Below are 24,898 nucleotides of genomic sequence, written 5' to 3' on the forward strand. Positions count from 1 at the left end.
CACGACTCATTAACTTTCGTCGCTTACGTTTGCTGTAAGCATAGAATAAGGAATAATGTGTAAGTAGGTAATATAATCTTCTTCTATCGTGTGGGTTGTGAGGTGGAGTTGATGAGGTTGGTACTCATCAACTCTGGGGTCAGGGTTACTATTGAGCCCCCAAAGGTCCGTGGCATAGCTCATGTAACGACTACTTACTTACATCAGTAAGTAGTAACCGGGACCAACGGCTTAACGTGCCTTCCGAAGCACGGATCATCTTACTTTTTGGACAATCAGGTGATCAGCCTGTAATGTCCTAACCAAACTAGGGATCACAAAGTGTTTTTTGTGATATGTCCCCACCTATATAATACTACTACTACTTACTAATACTAGGTACTACTTACAGATTATTTATTCTATGCTTACAGTAAACGTAAGCGACGAAAGTTAATTCTGTAGGTAGGTACTGTGATGATGTCACTTCTTGTAGACACATGATCCTGGTTGGCAGGCGCGTTACTTTAAAACTTAATCTTTGAACGTCTGGAGACAAGGAGTGCCTACCGCCATGCGCCTAGTACCATGTTGATTGTTGCCGATTTTTATAAATACATCTACTTGTATTATTCATTGTTTTAGTTTTACGCGGTTATTATCATAATTAAAACACATAATAACGGGTTCTTACCGCTTTTAAATCAGGGATATGAGCCTCTCGATATTTAGACACTGTTGCAAGTGCCATGATATCGGGAGTCTCATGTCCCTTATTTAAACGCGGTAAGAACCCATTATTATGTGTTTTAATTTTATTATTGTTTTTATGATCAGATATAGTTGATAACTGCTTCCATCTGAATATTATTTGTAGATAAGGATCCGGAAGACAAATAAAAGTAATAAAAAAGAGATTTAATTTGCAGTTATACCATATAGGTTTGCTGAGCATGATTTGCTGGTAAAGTATAGAGGAACAGAGCTCAGTGTGTCGAGTGCCTAGGTTTGAAGGCCGCGCTAAGCCGCGCGCGCGCACCTCGTGGCTCGCATCAGTCGCTCGCGCGGGAACCGACAACTCGCCGCCTCCTTCGTGCTCTACATTCTTACTAACACGCAATTAAAATCTCAGCCAAATATGCAAAGTGAAAAATATACAAGTAACGCGGTGTAAACGAACCTACGGCTACGAAAGTGTATGAGTGTCTACCGCGGTTAGAACTTCAAAATAGTTTACGTTACGAGTATTTAAGTTGTTTAGTTAGTGTTGACCGCGAACACCACTCTCGTAAGGTAAGTGCAAACTCAGTATTTGTTTCCTTTATAACCGGCATATATTAAACTATGTAGTGTTACTGAAATTTGGCATCGGATCAAAATACGCTGAGGAAAACATGCGCCTCTTGAACGCGAGAAGAGGTACTGTTTTAATGGACGTTTGTTTATGTCTTCCCGTGTGGTAACACATCAATATCACTATTATATTGACCGTCAAGGTTCTAATAATTTATTAGGACAAAGTGGTTGTCTGGTTGTGCAAACGAAAGGAAACAGACCGAAATGTCAGTTCTTCGTGTATCGTGCGGGTTGAGAGGTGGATTACCAACCTCACCAACCCTGTTAGGGTACTATTGAACCGCCTTGGGCCCCTGACCCTATCTATCTACCTATTCGGACATGCCACGATGGCCGCTGTATGATTTCATATTTATTTACTTCTGATATCAAAGTTCCATTTTTAGTACCTATTCTGAAGTGGTATGTCATCTTAAAAAAGATCTAGAAAAAAATACAAGTTCGTTTTTGTTTACGTGACATAATGTAGGTTTTCCGCTAATACTTAGCCGGATAAACATAGGTCTTTAGCTAAAAAATATCATAATCATTCACTTGTCAACAAATCACGTGGCGATGATACCTATTTTCATTTCTTTACTCTGAAGACTCCGTTAGAAACAGAGCGTGAAGGTTAATACGAAAGTCAGAAAAGGGTTAAAAGGTAGCGGCGCGCGGCGTTGGTTGAGGCATATAACGAGTGCTGTTATAATGCAAACATAAAACCGGGCTGCCCCGGCGCAGTTTTGAGAACTCAATCAGTGTAAACAGTAACTGAAATGAGAAAGAATAAACAATAGCTTCCTTTGAAACCGTTACTTTGTAATATAACACTCATATAATTCAACACTTAGACGCTGCATACAAATATTTTAATGATGCAGTTTTTTTTAATAATACACTTTGTATATTCGTTGATGGCATATAATAAAGAATAATACTAAGTAAGGATAGTGGGAGTGTCTGAAGTACTTAGGTATTTCATTGCCAATTGGCTGCTTGACAGTGTTCGCATAAGTATTTTAAAAGTTACAAACGCTTATTAATTTAAATTTATACTACTTAAATTATTTTATTTTTTAAAAGCTTTATACAATAAAAGAAACGTATTTTTCTTCATTAATTCGCGCGAGAACGGTTGGTCACGTGACATTTTGCCCAGTGACGTCACACTTCAATAAACAACGAAACTGTCAAACAGTATAACTTGGAACCAGACAGTTTTTGTTTATTTTGTGATATGTGAAATCACACGAAGCTCAATCACGGCCACCCGTGTTTCGTGTGCATCAAGCTAGCGGTATTTTGCAGGGGGTGAGTACTATTTCGGTACTATTTTTTGGCGTTTAAATCAAAGCGAAAGACCTTGTCGTTAACTCTCGCCAAATTTCGCTCACCGTCAAGCTAACAAGTGCAATAAAACATGGCTATAAATCCAGAACCGTGATGGTACTAATTTTTTTACAACAGGTACTATTTTTTTCAATAAGAGTACTATTTTTTGGTATGGTCAAATTATTTTTTCGTGCCCATTTTTCTTTTGAGGCCGCTAGCTTGACGCACACCGTGTTTCGGGTGTAATACACAGATAAAAAGCTCGGGACCAACGGCTCAATGTCCCTTCCGAAGCACGGAATCATCTCACGTTTTCCGACAATCAGGTGATTCAAGTTCTAGCCAAATATCAGTCTTACAAAGTGATTTCAGTAGTGTGCCTATCGGGAATCGAACCCGAATCTAGATCATGGCACAACGCTCTTACCACTAGACCGCGGAGGCTGTGCCAGACTTTTTTGTTTTTTTTTTTTTTATCAGAGAAGTAGAGCCCACGGGAAAGTGTAATGTCGACGTGAACATTTAGACAGTGAACAACATGATTACTTATTGTAGCCACAAATGTTCCATTGTTGGATACCGGCTTTCTTTCGTTGTTGAGTAATGTAACAGGTTGTCAGGTTGGCATAGTGTGGGGATCAACTTATACAGGGTGTTAGTGACACTGTACCGAATACTAAGGGTGTAGGGTACTAAGGGTCCAGCTCATGATTCTGATTTCAAATCAAGTGGAATTTTCCGTCGCAAAATTAATGACTCTCTTTTTGTCTTGGACTCCAAAAAAGCAGGTGGGCAACCTGTCACCGCCGCCGCCTAAAGACATTTAGATACTTTTCCGATGGAAAAATCCATGGTATAAGAAGACCAGGTAAGCTCAATCCTATGACAAGCCGGTATTGCTAGCCCATTGATGACGTAAGTGTTACCATTCAATTGGTATCTCCAACATTCCAAGGACGTAAATTTTATTATTGAAAATTAAATGAATTTTTAACTAATGTATTTAATTACTACTTATTATTTGTTACATATATAAAAATCATTAAAACTGTACGTAAATCTTTTACTAAAAGTACAAAATTTCCTTGCAAAGTAAATTAAAAATATTGGACGTGGGTAATTTATTTTTTACGAAATGGCAACGTAGGGTAGGATGACGTCAGCTGGGCTAACCTTGAAATGCTAGCTGTCAATTTTGAGCATACCTGGTGTTCTTATACCATGGAAAAGTCAACCTGATTTCATCCCCCTCAGTATTTGTTACGATGCGATGTCACTTCCACCCCGTACAAGTATGAACACGTAGATGTACTGGTACGGATGGGTATTAGTGACACCGTCACGTAAACTGAGAGGGATGATTCACACCGTGATTCTGAGTTAATATCAAATGGTATATAGGCTATTTATGTCACGTATGTAAAGTCTGAATTGAATCCGTCGGGAAGCGTCCACTTAGAGTAGTTAATCTAATAATCACTGTCAAGCGTTAACCGCACGATGCACTCTACATTTCACAATAGTTTGAACAATGAGATCCAACCTCTGCGGTCTAGTGATTAGACAGTTGGTCTCTCGATCTGGAGATACCGGGTTCATTTCCCAGTGGGGATATATCGCCAAAAAATACTTTCCCTAGATTGATTAGGACATTGCGTTTAGGTTGATCACCCGATTGCCCGAAAGTAAGATGATTCGTGCTTCAGAGGGCACGTTAACCAGTCGGTCCCGGCTACCATTTACTTCAATAAGTATGTACAACATGAGCCATGTCAGGGGCCTTTGGCGGCTCAATAGTACCCAACCCTGTCGCCACTGTTGATGAAGTCGGTCATTGACCTCAATCAGAATCCATAAAACATAGATGATACAATCTGTTACTGTATTATTTATGTAATTAGATAAGTAAGTAGGTAAATCCTTTATTTACCCTACTGCTTTTTTGCTTCTATGACAGTCTGGAAGAGAAACAAAAAAACATCGCGTTCAGCTTCTTATCATTCCGATTATGCTAGAAGGATTGTTAGCAATATTGACCTTAAACAGTCCCTACTTACTACTAGTATCTTACTTTGAAAACATATACATTACACGCAACACGCAACATCTTTCGTATTATGTAGATTTTATAAAATATTCTACCTCCGCTTGTGCTCTAAGAAACGGAAATGCAAAGTCAGTCATACATTGCATTGATATTGGCAATAAAACCATTGAAATTCGACAAAAGGACGAATTATCTTTGAGAAATATTCAAAGAAGCTGAAAATGCCAGAACGGGAAATCGAATTTTAAAGTAGGTCCATATTTTATCGCGATATTTGTGTCTCCTTTCGTAGGACGTTTTACTTTAACACTTCATCAAAAACGAGTTTGAGAAAGTTAAGAACGACATATTTTGTGCATATTTTAAGTCGCTACCATGTTTTTATAAGCTGTCATTCCGACGATCAAAACCTTTTTTGTTGTTTATTATAACTTAATCTTCTCTTCACTTATCTAGCCTACTTGATCCCACTGTTGGGTAAAGGCCCTTGACTATTACACTCTCAATTTTATGCTATCTCCGGGCAATCACTCCGATACGCGTTGAGGTCATCTTTTAAGGGTGTACCCCGACGCTGCTGGGCAAAGGACTCCTGGCTTGTTTAACACTTTCAAGTAACGTCCGTAGACGTTCTGAATCCAAGGTGTCATACTACCTATTATAACCCATCAATGACCCGTGGTGTCTGTCCTGTGAAAGGGTTAATCCATTTTATACAATCTCCACTCAATCCTTCCGTACAATTTCGAAAAAAAAAACTGCTTTAAAACAAGGTGATTGTTATTCAAATACTTATGCCTAATAAAGTCCCGCGGTTGGTATGTGTCGTTTTCACAATAACAGTTAACATTTTGCTCACCTTTCCAAATCATTTCATTCAAGATCAGCTGTTCAGATATTCCGTTGTTGAAGCCAATGACTGTCGCAATGACAATCCAGATGAAGATTATTCATTAGCGATTGCATTAACTAAATTAGGGCAATTTGTTTAACTAATTGACCTCGGGATGAGGTTGTATACGTGACACGCGTTGTCACTTAACAACTCATCCAACTGGGCACCTTCAGTCCTGTTGTCTTTAATTTTGTACCGGGTGAGAGCCCTCAGCGCTCTCCATTTGTCCGCCAAGTAATTATTGCCATATACGGCAAACCTAAAATAAGTCACGTCCAAAAAAAAATGTTTAAAACACACAACACCGACTATATCTTTTAAACAACTATTTCTCCGGTTCATAGACTATGAAGTGAGTTCTTGGGAAAATGCTCGTGTTTTATCCTGATTTCGTAATCGAGCTGAATGGATTACATGCTGAGAATGATTGTAGTGTTTACCTGCGACCGGTTCTAGCACGAGGTATTTAAATTAGGACCTCTCTCCGCAGCAGACGTCCCTCTTTACCGCGGGGTCGCGAAATTATTCAATAATTAATTGAAAACCAGCAGTGCCAGACGAAATATTTCGCAAATCATTCTGTTTGTTACATTATTGTAAAGAAAATAAGAAATGTTTCTTTATGTAAAAAGACTCTGAATGTCATTCTTAGTGTCTTTGTCATTCTATTTCTGGTGGGAATAATGTTACAGCGCTTCCTGGATTCGGTTTGACTAAATAATACTTTCTACTCTGTCGCGTCAGACAGAGTACTGCGGGGCGGAAGGCAAGAGCGAAACCACTGCCCTATTATTCCCTAAAAAGTTGCATGGAGAATGCTATACTGACAAGAGCGTGGCTCTTAGTGATTGGGTGAAATAATACTTAATATAAATAGAAAATAAATTACAAACAACTGCATAATCTTCGACGTAGAGTGTATGACATAAAAATATGGTCCGATGGACAATTTCAAAACATAATACCGGGTTCTGAACGCGTTTAGTTAAGAATATGAAACTCCCGATATTTCGACACTGTTGCAAGTGCCATTATCACGGGATGACTACAACAGCCTCCGTGATCCAATGATCAAGCGTTGGACTCACGATCCGGAGGTCCCTTATCCTTATACGGAGTCTCATATCCCTCATTTGACGCGGTAAAATATCGTAATAAACACGTAAACAATGGAAATTTTTATGTTTCCGTCTTTGAGCCGTCTCAATAAACAGTTTTCGTTAGACAAAAATAGCTTTTAATTATGTAAAATATCGAACAGGGAAAATAATAATGATTATTATTAACATGAATACTCTAGTTTCAAGTAATAATGTGGAATGGGAACCTGCGCGAGCGCAAGAGTTCGTGCGTGCGTGCGTCCGTTCCGCATTAAAGTTAATCTTATTTCAATAGCCTATTGACCACCGCACAAACTGGTTATAAAATTAACTATTTTTGCATTATTTTTATATTAATCTAGGTAAAAACAAGACGGTAATTGGAGAGTGTTATATTTTACCAATCTGTGGTGCTGATTCCTGTAGACACCATCTAATTTCAATTTAAGTTTCCCTGTCACTTTCTTTTCCAGCAGATAAGAAAGGGACGGGGTTAAATTTATGGACCATAACGACAATTTCAAGCAAAAATCTTAAACAAGCCTCTAAATTTTACATTGGCCATTAACCCGACAGTATTAAGTTGACAGCACACGTTAAACGGGTTGCACACTAACGAGGTTCCTATGTTATTCGCGCGGGTTTTTCATTCATTTATTTTAAAATAAACAGCTGTCAATAATCCCTCTCTTTCCTTTTCAGCGGATAAGAAAATGACAGGTGCCCGCGGGCATCAGGGCTAGAGAGAAGAACTGCGATTTTCTCTGTTATTAGATAAATCGGTAAACAAGGCGGGTAGCCCCGAGCAAAGAGCACACACAAAACAGATTTATTAAACGGGTTTCAGCGTCGTGAGCATTAACGTAATAAAATAAAAATTACCTAAGCTTACCAGGCGTCCCGTGACCACGGTCGTTGCAACTTGCAACGCGACCTAAAGCTCGGGAAATTTATTAGTAAAGGTATTACATTTTACCTTATTAGTTTAATACCACGCAAAGACCCCGTTTATTAAGACGGGTAACGTACGTGGAGCTTTAAAGATGACCAGCACATTTTGTAGTATTAGTTATTCATCTAAAATGACAAAAATAATCAAGATTTTATTTCTCTATAATTTGTTGAAGAGCTATTCTTGCAGACACATCCTAATTAAATTTTTCACCTCCTAAATTAACCGCCGAAAAGGAAAGGGACGGATGATTGACAACTGTTAATTTTAAAGTGAATGCGTGAATGAATGAATAACCCGGGCGAATAAAATAGGCGTCTCGCTGATACGCAACCCGTTTGACGTTTGCTGTCAATTTAATTCTGTCGGGTTAATGGCCAATATAAACATATGGGTTAGATTTTAAATTTCTGCCTAAAATTAACGTGTTTCATAAACATGCCTGTCCTTTACGGATAAGAAAATGTCGGTATTATTTAAATAAAATTAGATGGTGTGTACTAAAATCAACACCATTATCAAGTTACTTCACTTGAAGTATAACAGTGCATAAAGTTGCAACTCATTTGACAAAAAATATTACATCTAAACTCGAAAAATGTGTTAATGACCTAACCTATCATTAGGTTGTTTTCCCATTGAATAAAACTTTGAGTTAGAGTAGGCTAGTTTCCAACTATTCACATCAATTGCTTTTTACTAAACGTCAAAACACGAAATTACTATGGAAATTGTACGAAAAAGCACACTGTGTCAAAAAAGCGATAAAATGTCGGACTCGTTTTTAGTGATTAAAATTAATAAATAAGTTAAATAGAAAAAAGAAAATGATTTCTGTCTTTACTTAGTAATCAAACTTTCATAATTTATCTGTGACCTAGGAAACTACCCAATTCTTCTTTGGAACATAGATAATTGAAGTGATGTGGTTTCCATGATATTCTGTCCGGGACGATAGGCTTTCCCCCATTACGTGAGACTTAAACATAGCCGGCTAGGAGTGGGTGTATAGTATACTAGCGACCCGCCCCGACTTCGCTCGGGTGCAATGCTGAGAAAAAAAAATATATTTACGACATCACATTAAAACCCTCAAAAAACAGTATTTCTACACTATTTAAAGTCGTAACGCCGACAATCCTTTTAAAATCCAAAGTCCATTGTTTTACTATTGTGTCTGGAAACCTCGGCTTTACGAGGTTAAAGGATGTTATTATACATATAAACCTTCCTCTTGAATCATTCTATCTATTTAAAAAACCGCATCAAAATCCGTTGCGTACTTTTAAAGATTTAAGCGTACATAGGGATATAGGGACAGAAAAAGCAACTTTGTTTTATACTATGTAGTGATACTATACACCTCTACCTACCTCTTCAGGGAGTCAGGCGCGCTTTGTTATGTTCTTATCTTCAGGTTGGAAAAATTGGACATCGCTTCTGTAATAAAAATCGAACCTGTTTTTTCAGGTTCGGTAACTTGACCTCGTCAAAAACACGGGAAATCTAGGAAAATAATACACAAACGTTGTCTTGTTGATAAAATTATAAAAGACATTTAAAATATAAACACTGCTTAATCTATAAACAGATTGCACGCTAAGAGTTATTCAAACACGATTCAAACGAAAATAAGTCTTGTGTCACCTGTATCATGGTATGACGTAATCTGAGAAGTTGCTAACTCAAATGTTAGTAGCTTGTTGGAAGCCTTCAAATATCGTCGCTTTATAGAGAAAACCACGCAAGCGTTGTTGAAAAGAAAGAAAGAAAGAAAGAAAGAAAGAAAGAAAGAAAGAAAGAAAGAAAGAAAGAAAGAAAGAAAGAAAGAAAGAAAGAAAGAAAGAAAGAAAGAAAGAAAGAAAGAAAGAAAGAAAGAAAGAAAGAAAGAAAGAAAGAAAATATTTATTTCCATATTGGACGCCACATTGTTGTTGCCCCGCCCTGCTATCATTTTTTTTTATGCCCGATTCCTGGTAAAAATAGGCTAGTTTCCAACTAGTTATATCAGTTACTTTTTACTAAACGTCATAACACGAAACTACTATGGAATTTGTATGAAAACGCACACTGTGCCGTCATAGAAAATCGGGATAAAATTTCGGACTTATTATTACGTTTTCCTTGATTAAAATTCATAAATAAGTGAAATAGTAAAAAAAAAGGATTTTCGCTGTTTTAGATCTGTCTTTATTTAGTAATTAGAGTTTCATAATTTATCTTGAACCTAGTACACGACCCAATTGCTTCCTATGTATGTTCTGTTTTTGTGCAATCGACTGTATTTAATTTTATTTTGAAAAAAAAAAACACATTATGATCTGATTTTCTTCAACAAAACTTGGATTTCGTTAAATTTATTTCAATCCAGGTAAAAATTGAGAGCACAAATTATTTTTTTCTAGTACTAGATATTTTATTGTTTGACGTCGGTTGCATACGAAGGAACGCCTCATTCAGGCGAGACAAAAATAAATTGGCGAATTCCGCGACCGATGCGATCGCAACTAAACTCGCTCATAATTCATCGCATCTTTTTGACGCGAAAATAGCTCGCTGCGTAATTAGCCGGTGCAAACTCATGTGTACATTATAGAAGGACTAGGAACTAAACTGTACTTGTTGTTGTAACATTGAAACGCGTAATGGTATTGATTGGTATTGGGCACATTAGGTTTGTCTTTGATGAGTGACAACAAAGGGTTTTATGAACGTGAGTCTCACATATGAATATGAAAGTGAGCAGCTCGGTGGCGCAGCGGTTAACGCGCTCGGTCTGCGATTGTTGAAGTAAAGCAACTTTCGCAAAGGCCGATCATAGGATGGGTGACCACAAAAAAAAGTTTTCATCTCGAGCTCCTCCGTGCTTCGGAAGGCACGTTAAGCCGTTGGTACCGGCTGCATTAGCAATCGTTAATAACCATCAATCCGCACTGGGCCCGCGTGATGGTTTACGGCCCTATCTCCCTATCCATCCATAGGGAAGGCCCGTGCCCCAGCAGTGGGGACGTTAATGGGCTGATGATGATGATGATGATGAGTCTCACAGTTGCAGGTAAATTAGTATCAAGATCGCTTCGCGCTGTTCCATTACATTAGGAACAATGATAATGTCGTGAGCACGTTATCAAGGGGCCTGTTATCAGGCATGATAGCCTCGCTAAAATGAAATCACACAGACGCATGGCCGTGTGTTTTCGTAGCTTGCACCTACTTACCTATCTGATAACGTGGCCCCGATAACGACCGATACCTAGCTGAGTCAGATTGGCTTCATCAGTTCTTGGAAAGGCGTCACGTTGACTGGTATAAAGAATATTAAAATTAACATTAAAATTATTACTGAATGTTGTGTGGCTTCCGTGAGAAGGATTAAAGGTATTTATGTACAATGTATTGACATACATTCAATGTTCATCTAAAGGTCATATCTGATATAAATAGCTGCTAAATTATTACTAGCATCGACACCATCGGGAAGAAGAATAACGTATCGTATACCTTGGACATCGTAGGCCCTTGGATGTATAAATAAATGACAAATGCACCTTAGAGTCCCCCAGTGACTTAACAACGGTTATATCATTTTTGTAGCTGATTTTGTTTATATTGTTGTGTTCCAGGGTTGCTGTAGATAGTGCGATGGTGACGTGAGCCGCGGTCATGCGGTGGCCAGCGTGGTGGCACATAGTGGTGGCGCTGCGGGCGGCGGCGCTCGCGCAGCCAGCCTCGCCGACTGTCTGCGAGGATGACGCCTGTCGCTGCGATTCCTTCACCCGAGTCATATGCAGCTGTACTGCCGATGCCGATGTACGAATATGCATACTTTTTTATTATAAGCTCAAAAGACGTCCCCTTCTCTCCAAGAATCTTTGTTGTCTGCGCCTTGCCATGTTTCCCAGAAGACGTGTATACCCAGTATACTTTAACCCTATTTTGTGACTAATTTACTGCATGAAGGTCGGTTGTGTACCAAATACAAGCTTCACTTTTAACTTTGACCACTTTAACGAATGAAAATGAAACTGACCTACGTGTCGTATAATTTCAGACGGTGACTCTCAGGCCAGACGGTGCGTTTAGGGTGCCGGCGATGGCCACTGCCATCATGGTGGAGGGGTGTGAGCGCGTGCAATTCCTGTCCGACACTGTGCGCCACCTGGGGCGGCTACGGCTCGTCGACGTCAGGAATTCCCGCCACGTCCTCATAAACAACCGGGCCCTCAACCGACCTCCCCTGGGAAACAACCCCGACTTAGAAAACAACCCTGGAATTCGCATAGTGATACACAATAGCACTATCGACATAATCGGTTCATATGCTATCCAGGGAAGAGTTGACAGCATCGTCATAAGCGATAGCAGAATCAAATTCATTGAACCTTACGCTTTTTCTAGTCTCATCGGAGTTACAAACGTGGAACTCTCTAACAATCACTTTGTAGTCTTAGCTACTCAAATTTTTAAGAAATTCACGACTTCTAATTTCGTGTTACGCGGTGGTGTGATACACACGCTACCCAGTAGATTTTTGTCGGACGTCGAAGTGACTAGTCTATTCCGTATGGAGGGAGTATTAGTAGAATACATGTTTAGTTCAGCATTTAGAGTGACTCTACCAGAGAGAGTGCTCATAGAGAGTAATACTATCGGAGTGATGGACGGCGATTGTTTTCATATTGCGTCTAGAGGGCCAATCACGTTTCGTAACAACACCGTCACAGGTGTAAGAAAAGGAGCGTTTCTTGGATTCAGTGCACTACCAGAGGTGACCTCCGTAAAAGGGCAACAGGAGCTCCTACTAGATAATAACATCATGACAGAACTGATGCCGTCGTCTCTGGTGTACGATACGCGAACTTTGACCATGCGCGTGGACGGTCTCAACCTGAACACAACGTGCTCGTGCGAGCTTGCTGACGAGTGGCGCGACGTGCTGCACGACCAGGGCGGCGCCGGCGGCCTCAGCTGCTGGTACTCCCTCGAAGGGTACTTCGTATCCCTGCCCACGTTCGTCGACAGCCGATGCGGCAAGTTCAAGCAAAACTTTTGGATTTACGTAGCTGTAGGAGTCATAGTTATATTGATCATCGCGGCGCTCGGTGTGTATTTCATAGTGAAAAGAGAAAATGAAAAGAAGAAGAAGGTTCAAATTGTGATGCCGGACGGTAAAACGTACAGGGAGACAGAGTTCCACATCGTGGTGGAGCGCGCGGATCTGCTCACGACGGACTTATAGGGAAGTTTATAGGTCAATTGATCACTGCCAGTGGATGCACCGGTGACAAGTGATAAAACGAGCGTGTGGTTCGTCGGACCATTCGCATGGAACATTCTCCGAATGATTATCAATTAATGTTTATAGGTTGGTCGGTGCTACCTCAATCGATCAGTCAGTTCAGTGCCAAGCTAGTTTATAATGTCCATCAGTATTATGCGATTCAATGAAATGAAATGTTAATATGTTATCGCATGAATTTATTTTTGTACGTGTATGATAAATTAAATAAAAATACAAATTTTATTGTGACATACAGTTATTTATAACCTCTAAAATTAACTCTGCGAATGTGTGTTAATGTTTAGGTTATAATAATGTGTCCTGCCACTGCGAAGTCACCCTTTAGAATCACTTAGCACATCAATGAGGATGCATTGAAATAGTAAATACCCGATAAAATAATTAATTATCTAGTATTTATGGGCAGATTAATGTCACAACATATTGAAATCATTTTGCTTGCATTATCAATCATTTGTTATTACAAGTGGGTCAAAGCGAATGTCAAGTGTAATGCGCATCATATTGTATTTTATGCGAATTACAAACACATGTAACTGTTGTTTCAATATTGCATATGATTTGGATCTCAGGTGTAATATTTAAATGCGTAATAGTATGTTGATCGATGCATAGTATATCACACTTGTAAACAACAAATAGTTTAAATTTGTTCCAGAACGTTCAATATTACTAAGTATACGACATACCAAAACACATCTGACGCTTGCTAAAGCTACCCGCAGCATATGCCCAGCTCTGAGACGCATAGGCACTGTTTTGTATGTATAACTGTATACTTACGATACTGCCAACAGACGTTTGATTGCTGATCTTACCTCCTTCATACGTATATCATACTGTACCTTTATTTTACTTTACCCATCAGTGTGTATGTAAATGCGATGTCGCGCTGTTGATATTGTCAATGCCGCTGCCCGTTGCTTCGAAATCGAAAGAGTGGAAACCTGGCATAATGGAAACACTCGCTGCCGTCGATAAGTGAAGTAGAGGAGTCAATGCTAGCAGCGGCAGCCTTTGAATGGGATCTTATTACCCTTTCAAGACAACTTGACACAGCAGGCTGATGACGTAATAGTCATGTACAGTACATGACTGAAATGCTAATATATATTTATAAACCCAGGACTCCTCACAAGTAGAATACCAGCCGCAGGGAAGCAGGAAGGGGTTTGCGATCTACAGAGGTGTCAAATTGACTCGAAAGCATAAAGGCTACCACACATGAACACGACGACGTTTATATTCTCGAATAGTGGATCTTGTGAAATAATAAATACGGTAATTAATTTCTACAACATACTCTCACTAAAGTCATTCTTATTATATAAATATTTTACAAAGTTATTTTGTCTACGAGGGTTTGATGTTATGTTTGACACCGTATCGTGTTTACGTATGGGCCCTTAGTGAGCTCCCTCACTGCGCAGTGCAATCGTGCGGTATCGAGACAAGTGACGTTTTGAGTACAAGGTAGATGACAACTGCATATACAGTTTAAAAATCGAAATTGAATGTATGAAATAATGGTCAAACGTCGAATTTTTTGTTACATGTGTGTAACTTTACCCTAAGATCGCGATATCCACGCGATCTCCGATCACGCCGTGAGGAAGGTTCCTTGTGGTAATGTCAAGTATTTTGCACACTGACTAACCTGAGTAGCGGCTGTCCGTCGAGCACGTGATGTATGGTGGGCGGCGAGGAGAGCTCCAGGCCTCTGGACAGGAGTAGGGCTTCGTTGCCGGACTGCGAGGACTCGCCTTCCATGTCCGATGAAGAGCCGCCCATCATCGCCAGCACCTGCACCTCCACTAGCGTTGCTGTGTAATACATTACTGACATTAGCTTTGACCCTCATTTACGCCTACTTATGACCGATATGAAAACCCTGTAAGGGCTCTGGGTATCTTAAACATAAAGAGTTCTTCTTCTATCGTGTGGGTTGTGAGGTGGATTACCAACCCCATCAACCCTGGTTAGAGCCGCCAAAGGCTCATGGCATGGCTCATGTAACGACTACTAACTTACATCAGTAAGTAATAACCGGGACCAACGGCTTAACGTCTCTTCCGAAGCACGGATCATCTTTCTTTCGGACAATCAGGTGATCAGTGATTTTAGTGATGTGTCCCCACCGGAATTTGAACCCGGATCCTCCGGATCGTGAGCCCAACGCTCAAACCACTGGACCACGGAGAACATAAAAATAACTCGCTAAGGGGCCGTGGGGTTTCCAAACTTTTATGATTTTTTTTTTGTTTTTTAAATAATGATAACAGAACACCAACCAAATACTTTTTATTTAATGGAACCCCGTAATTACAAATCAAAGACAGTATTATTCATTATGTGAAGCTAAAAATAAATAATTTCGCGAACCCGTGGTCACTTTTCTACGAAACACCTAGCGACCGCGGAACCTGCTTTAGAAATTGCTGAGATAGATACAAAAAATCACGCCATTAATCCCAGGCTGAACCATAACTAACCAGAAGAATACATGCAGCCACTTTCGATCGGTGTTCCTAAATTTTGACAGTTCTCCATACTGTTCAGCTAAAATTCGGGATTAAAATAATTGCGGTATAAAATGTGCAGCAAGAGTTACGAAAAAGAAAAGCAGCCAGTTGATGGAAATAGGGTGTCCTAAGACAAACACTATGTTCATCATTTACGAAAGGACACCTCTGTCGATTTCAAATTCAATTCAAATTCAAAAATATATTTATTCAGTAGGTAACATAGTTACACTTTGAATCGTCAATTTTTACATAACGAACGTCTCATCCGCCTAAAACTACTGCAGCTTCTCACAACCTGTATAGCCGGGGAAAAGAAGCTGCAAGAAAAACCTCGGCACAGGGCCCTAGACGTTCTTTAAAAAAATAAACATAAAATATTGGTATACAATTGAGTAATTTAGCTGCCTAATATCAGTTCTCAGACAGTTAATCCCATGCATTCATATCTTCTAAATAATCACTAACTTTATAATAACCTTTTTTGTAAAGTTTTTGTTTAACTACTGTCTTAAAACAGTTGAAAGGCAAATTCTGAATGTCAATGGGAATCTTATCCCCTTAAAAGATTTAGTAATCTTATGTAATCGACTGACTTGTAAAGCAAGTTTATTTTTATTCCGGATATTTTTGCGATATACACGGGAAAATAAATGCATTTATTGCCAGAAGCAAGATCTAATTGTGTGTTTTTTTTTTAATTTCTAATTGCACTTTACGTAACTAAAGTTCTATGTACGTGATGTCATTCATGTAATATACAAGAATTTACGACTCCGCTCAAAGATTAAAACGTCTTATTGAAATGTCACGCTTAAAGCAATTTACGAGTAATCATTATAATATGCTAGTTTCTAACTAGTCAATACAATAACTTTTTACTAAAGGTCAAAACACGAAATTACTATGGAATTTGTATGAAAAAGCACACTGTGACGTCATAGAAAAACATGATAAAATGTCGGACTTATTATTACGTTTTTCTTGACTACAAATCTTAAATTAGTTAAATACGAAAAATAATTTTCGTTAGTTTTATATCTGTCTTTATTTAGTAATCAGAATTTCATAATTTATCTTGTACCTAGTACACGACCCAATTTGAACGTTCTATCCTCTTTGGACACATTTAACAGGCGTGAAAATTAAGATGGCTGACCGAAAATTCTTCTTGAAGCAATGATTCTCTTAATATATTATTGTCTCAAAACATTTCAAGTTAGTGGTTTGCTACTATATCACATTGGTGGTATTTTCCTTTATAAAAATCTATTTTTTAACATAAACAAACACTCAGGTTTATCAATAGTTTATCGGCGTCCTCGTATCGGAGAAAACAATAAGTTAAATATCGCTATTCGTTGCGCGTGCGTTACATTTAAGAGCACAATAGTAACACCTGCATGTATGCATTCCCGTCACGGATCAGATTAGCTAGCTGGCGATTTTGTATTGTGAATTGTTAATGCTAAATAAACTGTAAGTAACGTGCAAACTTTTTTGCAAAAATATTTCATCATTTTCTACCGGAGTCTAAGAGATCACATACATACATAAACTCACTCCTATTTCCCGCCGGGGTAAGCAGACTATAGAATTCCATTTTCTTCGATCCCGACACACTTCTCTTGCTTCCTCCACATTCATCAATCGCTTCATACACGCACGCCGGTTCAGAGTAGATCGTACTAAACCTTTTTTAAGGACATCTCCAATTTGGTCAATGTAAGTCCTTCTCCTTGCCCAGCAGTGGGCGTCGTACGGCTGATGATGATGAAGTCCTTCTAGGTCTTCCTTTGCCAGCCCCACCATCAACTTTCGCTTTATATACTGCTTTCGCAATTCTATTATCTTTCATCCGCACTACGTGTCCAAACCGACCCAACATTCCCTTCTCAATATTAGTCACTAAATCGTCTTTTACAACACATCTCTGTCTTATCACACTGTTTCTCACTCTATCACTCAACTTCTAAGAGATTACGAAAATGAGAAAGAAGTTTCCTTCTTCACTCTTGTCCCCGTAACATTTCGTCCGCGATAAATGACGCAACTGTGTCGTACCGTCACGAGTTGTATTCGGGTAGCATGCTTTAGCTATGTTGGGTGGCACGTGCAATTATGGATGTCGGGGGGTTAAAATGGCCACATCAAAGCAAGTCATCTAAGAAAGCGATATTCCAATTTGACATTTGCCCATACAAAAGTAAGTGCGCAATGCAATCAAATGTCAAAAAGCAATATTGCTTTCTTAGATGAATTGCTTCGATGTGGCCATTTTAAGCCCCCAGCTTTGACGATGTTTCAGATATCCTTGCCAGAACATGTTTCAGGTCGCCTATCTGCCTGCCTTTGTTGCAGTAGTGGGATCCTTTCACCATTTTCGGTTCTGCGGAATTCCGACCAATCACACTGATAAAGTTTGAGGTCGCAACACCATTTTTAATAAAAATTACGTTTTTGCAGATATGCGCTATACGGGAGCAAAGATTATCATACTCAACCTATAGCCACCTACTCTCGCTGAAATATAACGACACTTTGCTAAGTTATCTTGCATAATATGATATAAGAACAACAAATGCATTGTGCGTTGTATAATGTCAATAAATAACATGTCTTGTGTGTGATAACGACGGAATATTATTGAGCTTACATCATATGCATAGTTCGATAATAAGACGCTTTTTAAAGATGTCTTATTTCAAAATATTGAAATAGGTATTCGCTTGGCTGTCATCAATCCTTTATTTCTTTATTCTAATATCTCTATTGTTGAACGCGTTCAGCTGCTTATCTACCGGGCATGTCATAAAAACCTGATTGAATCCTCACAAGGTAGGCAATTGAAAACGATACTCACCCTGAAGCGGATGAAGTGTTACACCAATGGTGCACGCATCTACTTCTCTAGAGTAAACAGTAAAAAGCTCATAAGTTTTCCAATGCTTCCCTCGGGCAGTCCATACAAAAATCTCATTCGTTAGCGGTTTACGGCCATTTAAAACTAAAGACTCAAAGGGGATGAGGTCAGGGCCGATACGTAGAATTATTCTACACCAACGAAGACACACTGACAACAACACGGTGGATTATTAATATGGTGACTGGTTCATTATATCCATCCTAGTACCTCCTATTTTACATTTATTCTACCTTGTGGGATTTTATTTTAGAACTTCGCATCAAAAGTATCTGCAAATCATTGGCTGATTTCTTTGGTTCTGCCACTGGGGATTCTCCTTCTTTTGATATGATTCTGGTGTCAGGGTTATTATCCAGGACCCCTAACATCGCACATGTAACGATAACAAACATACTTCAGTAATATTATGGATCGGGGCATGGGTTTATAAGTGTTTGGGGCTGAAAAGAGATGCAACTTACAGAACGTGAGAGGTGGAATGTCGAGGTCGGGTGCCAGCAGGCGGGATGCGCAGGCGGCGCCCGCGTACACAAGTTCCATTTCCAGCGCTACCAGCCCCTGTCTCTGGGAGGTGAACGGCGCGTCTTCGTAGCCGACGCACAGGCAACGGAAGCCGAAGCGATTCTCTTCGCTGTATGGAAATAATAAATTATAATTATAATGCAATGAACCTGTTCGATTTTTAGTGTATCAGAATTTGAATTCGGAACTAAATACGTTATTGTTTTTCTGTATAAACAACCAACCCCTACCTAAGGTTAGGTAAATAACTTACTTGTTCGTTTTGTTGTATTCATTCAAGTAGTCGGAGGCAGTTTCCAGTGCAAATATGACCTCGTTGCCTGGCACCAACAAAGCCTTTTGAGGCCACTCGGCAGGTCTGAAAAGAATTCAATAAATCGTCTTCCATCGTGTGTGTTGTGAGATAGATTAGCGACCTCATCAACCCTGGTGTCAGGGTTACTATTGAGCCGCCAAAGGCCCCATGGCACATGTAACGACTACGTACTTACACCAGTTAGTAGTAACCGGGACCAACGGCTTAACGTGCCTTATCAGGTGATCAACCTGTTATGTCCTATTCAAACTAGGGGTCACAAAGTGAATTTTGTCATGTGTCCCCATCGGGATTCGAACCTGGGACCTCCGAATCGTGAGCCCAACGCTCAACCACTGGACGACAGAGGCTGACAATTAATAATTCAATAAATTGTAAACTAGTCTCACAAGGTCCGCTTACCTAACCTGAATGTTTGGCAGTACCGGTTTTTTACAGAAGCGACTGCCTGTTAGACCATTCATCATGTGACATATCTTTTATTCAGCATAAGAGTACACATTTTACTTGAATTATGGTTGCATATCTTTATAGAGCAAATTACATAGCAAGTTACCTTTCAGGAGACCAGTTTATGGCACTACTTCTTGGGGACAAAACATTATTTTATTTTAATTAAACAAGCCCTCCATATTTTACATTGACCAGTAATCCGACAGAATTAAGTTGACAGCACGCATCAACCGGGTTGCATACTAGCGAGACGCCCGGGTCATTTATTCGTGCCATTATTCAGTTCAATCATTCATTTTAAAATCAACTGCTGTCAATCATCCGTCCCTATCCTTCTCGATGGATAAGAAAATGACAGGTATAACTTACACATTGGCAAGTTTAGGAGTGACGCTGACGTAGGTACAGTTGTAGTGCATGCACTGTGTGTCGGAGTCGCTCTCGTCGCCCAACTCCTCCGCCTCGCCACTCTCTGATGTCAGCTGGATCAAACGCTGGGGGACAACATGTCACGTAAGCTTTCAACTACATCCCAGTTAGGACACTCCATTAGGGGACGCTAGACGCTATCGCTAGACGAACTAACTACCCACACCTCACCGAGTTTATGTTAGAGCGACTTGAAAGGTGAGCCGTATCGTCATATACAGGGTGTTAGTAACAAAAACTTTGAGGGATGGTTCAGGCCTTGATTCTGAGTTGATATCAAGTGTAATTTTCCGTCGTAAAAGTATGGAACGGAAAATGATTTAAAAAGACAAAAAACACATGAATTTTGCGACGATAAATTCCACATAATATTTACAGAATCATGGTCTGAATCATCCTCCACAGTATTCGTTGCGATGTCACTAACACCCTATATCACACATCAGTCAGCACATTAACTCCTTTTCTTAAAGATTAATCACATGTGCTAATTTTCATACACACAGATAGAGTTACTTTCATAATTATAATATTAGCATAGAATTGGCGGTCGGAGTGCAGTCGCTTTCCCGCTCTTCATCCTGTTCTAGCAAATGACGGTTCCAAGTGGCAGAAAAGGATAGATGTTATGTTATATATCTGTTCTGTGGTGTCCCTTTATAACAAACGTTTCTTTCTAAATGCATAGAAAAGTGCGATGCGGTACGGCTAGTGCTCCAACCCTTAATCATTCTCAAATACAAATATTATACACACAAAGCACAGCTAATAATTTAAATTAGTCTATGAAGAACTTATAAAATTGTACTTTTTATTTATTGTCGAAATGGAAATACAAGTTCACCTGCTAAAATCTACAACAACAAACAAATACTATTCCACTAAAAGCATAATGAAGTCAGTGAACGAAGTCGATAATAAATTCCTGCAACAGTATCTACAACAACCGAAATAAGAACTAGTTCACATTTTAATCTGATTAATTAGGCTTTTGTACAACTGCTTTTTTTATTATTCCCGGCTTGGCCTTTAAACCACAGAATCTGACTTTGAGTTTAAATTCATGTTTGGATCATAGATAATTGATAGAAACAAATATACATCACGCTATCTCCCTCTTACATTCAAAGCTAGAAAGAAAAGAAAAAACCCCATGATGTCACTTCATTGTTTGTGGAAATTAGGGGATTTTCCATAAAATTGTGCTTCAAGCATTCATAACGTTAACGATACTGGTGCAGGACTGAAAGAAAATGGTGCTGTTTTGCTTTTTAGGTTGGCAAAACCGGAACTATGGAAGACTATCGCTATCCTTTTTGTGTAGTCTGTGAAAGAGAGAGAAAGAGAATGAATGAATGAATGACGTCTACCTGGTATACCTTGCGGAAGGGCGGATCAGCGACGCGGACGTCGCCGGCGCAGTGGCAGCGGTGGCGAGGAGCCCCGGCGACCGCGTACACCGTCAGAGTATCCTCTGGCTGCGCCGTGATGCTCCGCGGGTCCATCTCCAGCACCACCCACGATACGTTCGACGGGAACAACACCCTGGGTTCAAAATTGAGTGGCTTTTCTCAACTGGACTAGTTATTTCTGTTTGCTCGCTAATCAGAGAGACATTTAATTAGAAAACAACTTTCAGACAGTTTAAATACGATTTCCATTGATGGGTCATATTTCATATATGATGTGATATTAAACCTTATTGAGGGTATATGTGCAAATTGCAAATTGCAATATTGTTTTTAGATATTTTGCCTTTTCAGGCCCCCAGTACAGAAGTAAAGAGTGAATGCCGCACCTCATGTTGGTAACAGTAGCCTGCTTGTAGGGGTGCTCGCTCTCTAGCCAGGTGTAGTATTGTGTGGTTGTGGTGGTGGTGCTGAGCGGCTCCTCTGCACTGGGGATCAACAGGTTCATGGCCGCCACGTGCGGCAGTAACTTGTGTACCAGCTCCAATAGTTTGATCACGCTCTGTAGTAACAACAAACACTGGTTATTGTTGTGTACGACTATGTGCCATTGAATAAATCAGGATATATATTGTTCTAGGTTATTTTTTAATTTTAAAGCTTTTCCTATTATGGTAGGCAGAGATCACAGATTATTTCTTCTTCTGAAAATCTAATAGCCTAAAAAATATTGCTAGTTTCTCCCTTTGAAACAAGATTCATTCAAACAGCGTTTGATGATCTCGCTGACAAAACAAAGTGTGACGTATAGGACATTGTTTTCGTTTTGTCTGTGATAACTACTCAATTCAAAGTGGTTTAGTAATATATGACCCATTGTGTAACTATTGTACTTGACAAAATAGAAAAATGAAATGTGACCAACCTTGGAATCGTCGAGCCCTTCAAGATTAGCTAGCGTGTAGGGTATCAGGATGTTGATGGCGGGAGACTGCTGCAGCACGGCGGCATTCCTGCGCAGATCCTCGGCCGTTAGCTCGTTGCGCAGTGTGCAGAATAGTTCGGCTCCTCGCTCCATCACTATCGACGCTACATGCAACGTTATGCCGCGCAGCGCTTGCATTAGAGAGTCTGAGCTCTCTGGCGCACACGCGGCGCCTCTGGTGGTCCTGTCAAGTAAAAACGATAATCATTAATACATAAGCTATATCCCAATTGGGGCAGTCAGATCCATCGCAAGATCATCTAAGTACCCACACCTCTTCTGTTAATCGAACGTGATAGGAAGAGCAGTATCGCCGTCTATAATTAAATCATGAATAGTAATCATTGCTATACGTAAAGAACTGGAAATACTTTATTAAGAGTTTAGTTCTATCCTTTAATCTATGACTACATTATAGCTAAGAAGATGCAGAGCAAAGAAACTCCTCAACAAAAAAATCAAGGCCTATAAATATCCCACTGGACACATGCCTCTAGTCAAACAACCGGAGTTACAGAGCCACTGCGCTGCTCCACTATGGGTTGGTGGAGCTGTTTGAGCTTGTAGCTAAATCATTCGCGAAAGTTTTCAAGCTGCCCGAAGGACTCCAACTACTCCACTTACCCATAATAAATGAGGCTGGGTATCTGCCCCCGGGCCAAGGTGGTCCCGTTGAAGCTGAGCGAGCACGAGGCGAAACGGAAGGTGGTATCATCAGCTCCCTTCACCGACGGCAGCCCGCAGTCGCCGTTGGCAGTACGCCCGCCGTGGTTGCATAGACGCACGGCGTATCGGAGATCCTCCTAAGATTATTGAAAATATTCTTTATTACCATCGCAAATTGTGACAGTTATGATTGATACAACACAAATATAACAACGGTAAGGATCCTTAAAAATGTTAGGACCAAAGTTTCTAAAACCTGGAAAAAATTGTAATTTATGCTACACTGAATATATTAATGAAAATACACTTGGAAGACTTTGACAGTAGACCGCTGGTATGCACCATCTCCATACATACATAAGCTAACGCCTATTTCCCATACATTCTCCATACTGCTATAAAAGACGTTTCTATACGCTGCAGCGTTAGTTCTGATTATGGCCACGTGCCAATAGATACATGTCGCTCTATAGTGTCAAAACCAACCTTCAAAGGTATCGGCTTGTCGAATTTGAGTTGCACGACGTCGTGTTGGCAGTCCGCTGCCGAGAACACACCGTGCGCGATGTCCACGCTCACCCAGCAGTGCGCCGGGTTCGAGTCCTCGTTCGCACTACGCAACTGTCAACAAATAAAAAATTATATTCATGCTTAATTATTGAATAATAATCATGTGTAATATGAATAGAAACCATAGACCTCATATAACAAATATATAACTAATCTCTGTAAAAAAGTGTCCGCGACACATCTTGTCAACAGCGACAGCATGTAACGACTTTCTACAGCCGATATTGCACTTGATTTTAACAGCCATAACTATCTACGTAACCTAATGTATACTTTAGAAAAGCTCCTAATCGAATGTGAGTCTATTTGTTTACAGGATGTCAGTTATGGAAACAGTCTTTGATGCAAACGCCAACCAGCATGATGCCGGACCGGTCCACCGTGAAGCAGATGACTGATACAAAACAAAGCAACTCACGCGCACGTCATGCAGCAACTCGAGCGAGTACTCGTAGTTGCCGAGGCCGCCGTAGACGCACACGCCGACCAGCATGACGCCGGACCGGTCTACCGTGAAGCAAATGGCGTCGGGGCTGCCGCTGCCAGTGTTCCACGCGCGCGACTGGTTTACGCGCATGAACCGCGACGGCGTTATCAGGTGCTGCACCGTATGCGTGTCCGAGTCCTCCTGGAATTAAAAATTGGTATGAGCATGCGCTTGAAGTGTGAAGTACATTCGTGATTGATGCTTTGAAATTTTTGAGTAAGTTTGGTATTAACTATTCTCAGCTCCGCAGCGTTTTTGCTAACCAAAAACGTGAAAAGTGAAACCCTAGGATAAAAGCAACAGTAGTTTACCCGAATATGAGTAGCGCTGTGTGCTAGCTCGGCGATGATCCTCGCTATCAGTTTACAGCAGAAGTCAGCTAATCTCTCGTGCTGTACAATCTCGCCATGATCGTGCGGCTTGCCGCACTGCCGCGTCATCATCTGCTGCTTGATAGGTATCACCACGATGTCCAACAGCTTGGGTATCACGTCGATCAAATGCCACTCTGTGTGGCAAGTCTTGCTGCCGGATGGCTCAGCCGGCTACAAGTTAAAACACTCGCATTGAAAATTTAGTTTTAATCCAAAGTCAGTGCTCGCAACAGCATATATTTTAACTAAATCAACTTCCGCAAATCGCGTGCGACGTGATAAATGACCCAATAG

The 24,898-nt window shown here is 40.1% G+C and overlaps 2 protein-coding genes across 3 annotated transcripts in view; one reads left to right on the forward strand and one right to left on the reverse strand.

Annotated features, from left to right (window-relative positions):
* LOC126380209 (E3 ubiquitin-protein ligase MYCBP2) overlaps positions 1–24,898 on the reverse strand; it is a 129,366-nt gene that overhangs the window by 85,230 nt on the left and 19,238 nt on the right. Inside the window, 11 exon segments of the mRNA XM_050029465.1 lie at positions 14,603–14,768; positions 18,855–19,024; positions 19,169–19,273; positions 20,054–20,178; positions 21,493–21,658; positions 21,912–22,084; positions 22,448–22,691; positions 23,132–23,310; positions 23,660–23,794; positions 24,162–24,371; positions 24,542–24,775. Coding sequence (XP_049885422.1) covers positions 14,603–14,768; positions 18,855–19,024; positions 19,169–19,273; positions 20,054–20,178; positions 21,493–21,658; positions 21,912–22,084; positions 22,448–22,691; positions 23,132–23,310; positions 23,660–23,794; positions 24,162–24,371; positions 24,542–24,775 — 1,907 coding nt within the window.
* On the forward strand, positions 1,018–13,167 carry LOC126380113 (uncharacterized). Of its 2 annotated transcripts, none has more exons than XM_050029353.1 (3): positions 1,018–1,272; positions 11,267–11,453; positions 11,695–13,167. In XM_050029353.1, exons 2-3 carry the CDS (start codon positions 11,307–11,309, stop codon positions 12,880–12,882), a joined length of 1,335 nt encoding a protein of 444 aa, XP_049885310.1. In that variant the 5' UTR covers positions 1,018–1,272; positions 11,267–11,306; the 3' UTR covers positions 12,883–13,167. The 2 variants fall into 2 exon arrangements, with proteins under 2 accessions (XP_049885310.1, XP_049885311.1); XM_050029354.1 differs by lacking the exon at positions 1,018–1,272 and adding an exon at positions 10,918–11,021.

This window comes from Pectinophora gossypiella, chromosome Z (assembly GCF_024362695.1).
Source record: "Pectinophora gossypiella chromosome Z, ilPecGoss1.1, whole genome shotgun sequence".
Taxonomy (NCBI): Eukaryota; Metazoa; Arthropoda; class Insecta; order Lepidoptera; family Gelechiidae; genus Pectinophora; species Pectinophora gossypiella.